The sequence below is a fragment of the Panthera uncia genome (genome assembly GCF_023721935.1).
Source record: "Panthera uncia isolate 11264 chromosome C1 unlocalized genomic scaffold, Puncia_PCG_1.0 HiC_scaffold_4, whole genome shotgun sequence".
Lineage (NCBI taxonomy): Eukaryota > Metazoa > Chordata > Mammalia > Carnivora > Felidae > Panthera > Panthera uncia.
Window position 1 is genome coordinate 61643349 of NW_026057585.1, and position 7342 is coordinate 61650690.

The 7342-nt window shown below is 57.0% G+C and overlaps 1 protein-coding gene across 4 annotated transcripts in view; it reads left to right on the forward strand.

The window, feature by feature from the left end:
* Positions 1 to 3482: 3482 nt before the first annotated feature.
* The window catches only part of SSBP3 (single stranded DNA binding protein 3), a 163033-nt gene continuing 159173 nt past the window's right edge, over positions 3483 to 7342 (forward strand). Inside the window, exons 1-3 of one of the 4 annotated variants that reach the window (XM_049617114.1) lie at positions 3483 to 3920; positions 4916 to 4988; positions 5213 to 5274. In XM_049617114.1, the coding sequence (XP_049473071.1) occupies positions 3865 to 3920; positions 4916 to 4988; positions 5213 to 5274 (191 nt within the window). In that variant the 5' untranslated portion in view covers positions 3483 to 3864. The remainder of the gene's footprint in view (positions 3921 to 4915; positions 4989 to 5212; positions 5275 to 7342) is intronic. The other 3 variants (XM_049617115.1, XM_049617116.1, XM_049617117.1) reach the window with 3 other exon arrangements.

Consider the following 7342-nt stretch of genomic DNA (forward strand, 5'->3'; position numbering starts at 1 on the left):
AAAATTAGTAGGAGTCTGTCCCAGAAAGAGGCTTTTGGATGAAGGATTTCCCAATAGCGTAAGGTCTATAGAGTGAGGATTTGTGTTTGGTTTATTACCCAGTGGCTGAAACAGTGCTTGGTACATAGTAGATGCTCAATAGACATGTACTAAAAGAAAGAAAAAAAGGAAGAGAGGGAAAGAGAGAGAGAGGGAGGAAGAAAGAATGAAAGAGTCTAGGGTGGATGTGTGCAATGACCTGGTGCATTCTGGGAACACAAAGTACAGTAGTTCCAGGGGGCTGTAGGTAGGTGGGTGGGGCTGGGAGAGGGGCCTTATCTAATCCTATTGTTGGCGGTATCCCTTTCTTATCTCCCCCAGGGACCCAGAGCTACTTTGAGGATAAGACCATTTTTCCCTCTTGTGGTTCCCTAGCCCCTGGTGTGTACATTGAATGTCAATGTGCTCACAGGTATCAAACCTGGGTGGTGGAGACACACAGATGACTCAGTTAGTTCCTCTCCCTGCCAGGTCTGGCACAGGAGACAGACAGTAAACAACTGGCTGCAACAATAGACAGAATGAATGCAGAGCCACCATGGAGGTTCAAGCAAAATGAGACCAAGCCGGGGGATCGATGACTTTTGCTCCAGGAATGAAAAGCAAAGAGGTTTTGGAGGAGAAGATGGCATAGGAGATGTTGGCCCTAAGGAATGGTCAAAGGGAGGTGTTGGGGTGGGAGGTATTCTAGTTAGACACACCAGGCCCAAAGATGTGGTCTGGGGCAGGAGGAGCTCAGGGATGCAGGGGGGAAAGGTAGGTTGGGGGTCTGAATGCTGTTCTTGGGTATTTGGACTGGCTTCTGATCTGACCACATCTTGGATCATTGTGCCAGCAGCTGCACACCTGGTTGGGGTTTGCTGAGTGGTTCTGCTTCCCAGGGGCTCATCAGCTTCCTTCTCTCCAGCAGGCTGGGGGGCTCTCTGCTCTGTTCAGTTCCTCCCTCCCGCTGTTTCTTTTAGCTCCACCACAAACTTACTGATATGGGGCCTCATGCTGTGTCAAGCCCTAGCAAACGGCAGACCACAAGGACAGAGTATCTGGTACAGAACCTGGATGCCACTCCTCTTGCCACATGTGCTCCGGAAGAAGGTGCTAGTCCTTTTTTTCAGGGCGGGGGGGGCGGGGGAAGAAAACTACAGAAGGGAAATTAGCATCATAGAACATGAGATTTAGTATCTCAAGAAATATTAAAGATCTTCTAACCCTCCTTTCCCATTTTAAGATGAGGAAAATGATGCCCCAACAGACAGGTCTGTGCTGCAGCGCTGGGGCTGATCAGGCCTAGCCAACTTGGTAGAGACTGCCTTTGTAGAGCCAGAGAAGGGTAGTGTTTTCCTTTAGCCAGGACCTGACCGATGCTCATGATACTCATAATTTGTGGGCCTTGCAGACCCGAGATGAGTCAGGCTTCTTATGAGTCAGTCTGTTGACAAGCCATCCTTGGCCATTCCTAGCCCATCAAAAATAGAAGTCCAGGGGAAGGGTATGAGCAGGCCAATTTAATTAGCGTGGGCTCTAAGGTACCTTAAGTTAGCCCTATTAAATTAAACCGCCTAGGGGAAAAAATAACTGTAATTATTTCCTTCTCTCCTCTATCGTTGTATATCAACTCCCTCCCAACCTCCATGCTTCTCTCATTCACAAAACAACCTTTAAACTAGGGGCTAGCATACAAACAACCATAAACTAGGGTTCAGTATTTCCCATCCTCTGTCCCCTTCCCGGGTGATCTCTAGGTCTCTCTACACAGAGAACACAGTGCGTCCAGAAGCATCCGTAGGGCCTTGGCTGTATTCTAATTTAGGGAGGCAGTTACACTGAGTAGAACATTATTCCAAAAATGCACTGAGTCTCTTTCCTGAACCAATGCAGATCGGTTTGCTGAGGGGCATTTCTTTTAAACGCCCCTTTTCTCTTTTCAAAAGATTAAAATGAGCAAAGTTTAATGGCAGGGAATTATTCTTTATTTTGTTGAAATTTAGTTCTGAGTTTTCCTACTTGAAACGTGTTTTCCCCAGGACACTGACCTATCCTTTAATTGTTTGGTGCGAGGCATGTTAGGGGGAGGGGCGTTACTTGTTTATTGGAACAGCGCAGTTAAAAAAAAAAAAAAATCAACCTAGGCTAACAGTTTCAAGGCTCCCCTAAAGATGTATCCAAACAGGCAGCCAATCAGCGCTTACACAGCTTTTTCTGCTCGACTCTTTTAAAGAGACAGTGCCGACAGTGTTTTATCGCATTTAAAGAGAACGGCGCTCTAAAAGCAGTCTGAAAATGGGGGAGTCTTCCCCTATTTCGCTGGTTTCTGGTCTAATAAGGGACTCATAGTGTGTACTCGGGGTTCTCAGCGTGGCAAAGAGGAGTCAGCAGCAAATAGCTGGGTCACTCTTCTAGCCCCCCCCCCCTTTCCCATTTTCCCCCCCGGGCCCTCTCACTGGGAAACCCCCCCCCCCCCCCCAAGCTCATCTCCCCCCCCCCCCTCCACTCCCCAATTTAGCTCCATTTATTTGAAGTTTGCAGATTTCAGTGGCGCGCATTCCACGTCGCGGGGCGCCCAGGTGATGCCCCCGTCCCCCGGAACGGTACCGTCTCCGGTGGAGAAGCCAAGGGGCTAACTAGCCAGGGCTGGCGGACCTTAGAAATTTGGGAGCACTCTCCCTTTTCTTAGCACAAGTCCCCAGTCCTCTCCCCCAGGCTCCCCAAAGCACGCCAAGGACCTTTTTCGCGCGGCTCCACTTTGGGGCTTTCCAAAGTATTTTAATGATGTAGTAAAGGAGCAGCCGCGCGCCTCGGCGCCGGCTCGGGCCGCCCAGCTCTCAGCGTGGAGCCCCGGGCCCGGCGCTCGGAAGGCGGACTGGGCAAGAGGGAGGACCGGGGGCGGGGCGGCTGGGGGGCGGCCTGGAGTCTAGGGTGGGGGTCGGGGTCGGAGCCCAGGGGGAGGGTAGGCAAGGGGGAGGGGGAGATAAGGGCTGGGCCGGCGCGGGCCGGGCGGGGGGAGGTGAGGGGCAGATAAGGGAGAGGGACGTGGCGGGAGGGAGCCGGCGGCGCTCCGCTTAGGGGTCCGCGCCCCCTCCTCTCGGACGCAGCCGCAGCGCCCCCCAACCCCCAGTGGTCCCCGCACGCGGAGTGGTCCCCGCTGGCCAAACCCCCTCATCGCCGGGACCTGGAGACCAGAGCTCCTCCAGCCCGATTCGAGTCGCCTCCCCACAGCTACAGAAAAGAGAGGCGCGCGCCCCCGGGCACCCCCGGCTCGGCCGCAGGCGCAGGGGCAGCGGCTCGGCAGAGGCGGCCGCAGCGGGGACTGCCGCGGCCGGGTGCTGACAGGGCGTCCCTCCCGGGCAGCCGGGCCCGCCCCCGCGCGCCGATTGGCCAAAGCGGCCATCAATCGCGGGACGTTGACGCCCGCCTCGCTTCCTCGCCCGGGTAGCCACGTTCGGTTGAGCTCCAAGTAGACCAGCGGCAGCGGCGGCGGCAGCGGTGCCGGAGGCGCAGAGGGCGGCGCAGGCGGAGCCGGGCGGGCGCGCGAGCGAGCCAGCGGGCGGCCGGGCCGGCGGGCAAGCGGCGGCGGCAGCGGCACCCCAGGCCGAGCCGGCGCGGGAGGAGTTCCAGGGCGATGGGGCCGCGGCCGGGGCTGACGCTTTGACAGCTGGAAAGAGCGCGGAGCCAGCGCCTGGGGGGGAGGGAGGGGAGCGCGGCGAGGAGAGCGCGAGCGGGCGAGCGAGCGAGGCCGGGGAGGGGGCCGGGAGCGAGGGGACAGCTCGGGAGCAGCCGGAGCGGTAGCGGCGGCGGCGGCGAGGCTCGGCGCCTTCTTCTCTGCAAACCATGTTTGCCAAAGGCAAAGGCTCGGCGGTGCCCTCGGACGGGCAGGCTCGGGAAAAGTAAGCCCTATTTTCCAAGTGGCGGCCGCGCCGTCGCGGGGCTGCGGGAGGGCGGTGGGAGGCAGGTGGGCGGGCGGGGGCTGCTGCGCCCCGGGTCGGGCGCCGCCTGCCTGGCCCCTTCCCCGAGGCCGCGGCGGGCGGCGTGGGAGAGCCCATTGTTGGGAGGCGGCGGAGGCCGGGGCGTCGGGGGGCGCCGCCGGGGGAGGGGGCACCTGGTGGCCGCGGGGCGTGCCGGCCGCGGGGGCCCGCGGAGAGGGGTGGGCGAGGTCCCGAGCGCCGGCTTGGGCGCCCGCCGCGGCGGCCGCACTTTGCCCAGCGGGCGCGGGCAGGGGGCGCGTGGCTTCTGCAGCCCCGAAGGCTCCTTTTGTCCGCCCGCGGCGTGAGGAGTGCGTGCCGGGGGCTTTGTTCGGCCGGGAGCCCTCTCCCTTCCCTGCCCTCTGCCTCGCTGCCCGCCCCGCGCCCTCCCGGGCGCCGCGCTGGGCAGGGACGGCGGCGCCGGCTTGGCCCTGGGCTTGGGGGACAGTTGCTTGGGGGGGAGGTGGTGAGGGTGGCGCTTTGCTGCCCTCTCCAGAGCGCACTGAGCACCCCGGAGTCCGGGACTGAGTCTCCCCGGACCCACAGAGCTAGGGAGAGGGTGGCGGTGGCAACGAGTGGGTCGGGAAAAGGAGGGAGGCTCTGGGGTCGGAAGGCTTTCGAGTTTGAGAGACCTAGGTGGTTTTGGCTCCGATGCCAGTTGGAAGTTCAAGTTTGGGGGCTGCTTTCCAGCCCTCGCGGCTCGAGGCAACGCGTCGCCTGGTACCCACCCGATAACTGTTTCCACCCGCGTACCCCCCCCCCCCCCAAAGGGCATGGCCGAGCTGGCTGCTTACCTCTGGTTGGGGCCACAATGGGACAGCGCAGACAGGGCTGGAAGCCGGCTGGCAAGGTCCAGAAGCGAGCGCCCCGTGTGATCTGACGTCTTCCCTCTCTTTTTGTGCCCCCTGCCCACTTTCCAGGTTAGCTTTATACGTCTACGAATATTTACTGCACGTAGGAGCACAGAAATCTGCACAGACCTTCTTGTCAGAGGTGAGTGGAACTCCCCCCAGCCATCCAATTTCTGGACACCCCCTCTTCCCCACTATTCTTAGAGCCTTTGTTTTCAGGAGCAGCCACTGTGGCCACCATTTTGAATTTTTATCACCTTTTGGCATTTATTGTTAGTTGGTCTTCACAGCCTTTTGGCTCTGGGAAGCCCCCAGCACACCCTTCCTCTCTGCTCCTCTAAGTGGTCTCTGCTCTCTGCTTTCCAGATTCGATGGGAAAAAAACATCACGTTGGGAGAACCGCCTGGGTTTTTGCACTCGTGGTGGTGGTAAGTTTGCGTGATAGTTTTGTGTGTTTGTTTTGTTCTGAGCCCAGGATGCTAGTGAACAAAGAAGGGAGGCGTGGAACAGACCCCCATGCCTTAGCCCTCAGTCTTGGCACAGAACAGGGCACCTGCGGGCGCTCAGACCAGAACTGGTGAAGGAGGAGAAGGGCAGGAGAGGCTGGTGCCTGAAGTTTTTGCCTTCTCTTTCTCCTCCTATTGAGAACCGACTAAATCGTGCCTAGTGTTCATACAGAAACTCTTACTTTTCTGTCTCTGTCTGGGGTACCAAGCAGGGGCTTGAAAAAACCTTGAAGGATTTTTGTCAGTTCTGCATGCTGCTTTAATTAGAGGGAGTGGGGGCGGGGTGGGGTGGAGAGGATACCAGGTCTGTGTTACAACTGGCCTGTCCCTTCCTTTTTCTTCTGTGAGTTTGAAACCTTGAGAGAGCAAATCTACTGGGGCCTTTCCCAGGCACACTCAGAAAAAGCAAGAAGGGGCTGCCACTTCCTTTAAAGATACTGATTCAGACTGATTGGACCTTCCTCTCCTCTGTGGGCCCTACCCCCAGCATCCCTAAAGCCACAAAGTTTCGTTTTAGGGAGAACCTTAACTGGTTGGTGTTGACCTCTCAGAGTGCATGTAGTTTCCTGGCTCTCCCTTATTTGTGACCCTTTCCTGGGGCCCTTCAGGGTGGGACCTCAGCAGGTGTGATCTCCTTGTCGGTTTTGCAGCAGGCAGGAGGCGGCTTAGGGGTCAGCAGGAGTGAATTGCTGTGAGTGTAAGACCTGGATGTTTTGCGGGACCGATTGGTGGAGTCTTTGACATCCTTTTGAAAAGGACAAGAAAGCAGAGTGGCTTTTGATATTTTGGTGGGAGTTCAGAAGGGTCCCTGTGCCATGTCTTGGGATCTTAGCACGTTTACCTGACCACCAGTTCAGGCTACTGTTTCAAGTTTCTTTGAATCGAAATGCGGGGGGATGAAGTGTCTGTTCTAACTTGCACAGAGAAAATGAGTTTTTAATTACTTCTGCCAACCTCGGAACTGCCGTGCTGTGGCGTAAGGGTTCTACCTGTAGGAGTGGGTGATGGGTTCTCTGTGGTGGTTTTTGGAGAGGACTGTGTGAGCGGGGTTGGTGTGTCTGATCGTCGTGGATTTTGCAGAAACTTGGGCTCATAGGTAGAAGTTACTGAGAAGGAGCTGCGGAGTTTTTAGTGTTAGAAGTCTTCGGTGTGTGGGGGAGTTAAACGTGTGCAGCTTCAGGGGACAGAAAGGAATGTTTTTGAGCCTCCTTCTGCAGCTACCAGAAGCCCCCGATTTTCTTATCCCATCCGTAATCCCTCGCGCAATCTTCTCCGGCCTTGTCTCAGCCCCAGGAACGTGGAGAGCAGTGGTGGCTCTGAGTGGCTGTGGTCTGGTTAGATAGAAGTTGCCTTGCGCTACTTGACAAATGAGCTGAGGCTCTCTAGGTGGGAGGAAGCAGTGGCCCTGATTCTAAGAGGGTCAGGCCACGGGATTCACACCCCTTGAATGGTATGGCTCCTCCGATGACACTGGCAGAGCTGGCTGTTTGTGATGGGGACAGGAGCACCAGACCAGGAGTCAGACTTCGGCTCTGGGGCCCGTTTCCTTCAAGTGGGTGCCCAGCCCTGGGCCTTGGGCTCCTAACCCAGAGGCCCTTACTAATACCAGATACTGGGGTTTGTATAAGGTTTTACTGGATGACAGGTGATTTGTCTGTTCTCAGGTGATACAGAGTGTTAGAATGACCATACAAAATCTTGGAGGGGGATGAGGCAGGGAGGTCTAGGCTTCCCCCCCTGACCCTACTCCCCTCTTGCTGGATGGGTGGACTGAGGCCTCTCTGAGGAGAGCTATTTCAACATGAAAGGACAAGATACTTGGTTGTCTATAACATACTCTTCTTTGCCTAGTTGATATGCATTCTTTGAGTGGGGGAATGGTTCTTGCATAAGAATTCCTTGGGGGAGGGCCTGGATGGGAGTAGGGGTGAGATGGGAGGGGCGGGGGTGTGGGCTCTTGGCTCTGGGATTAAGAACCTGTAGGTTCCCT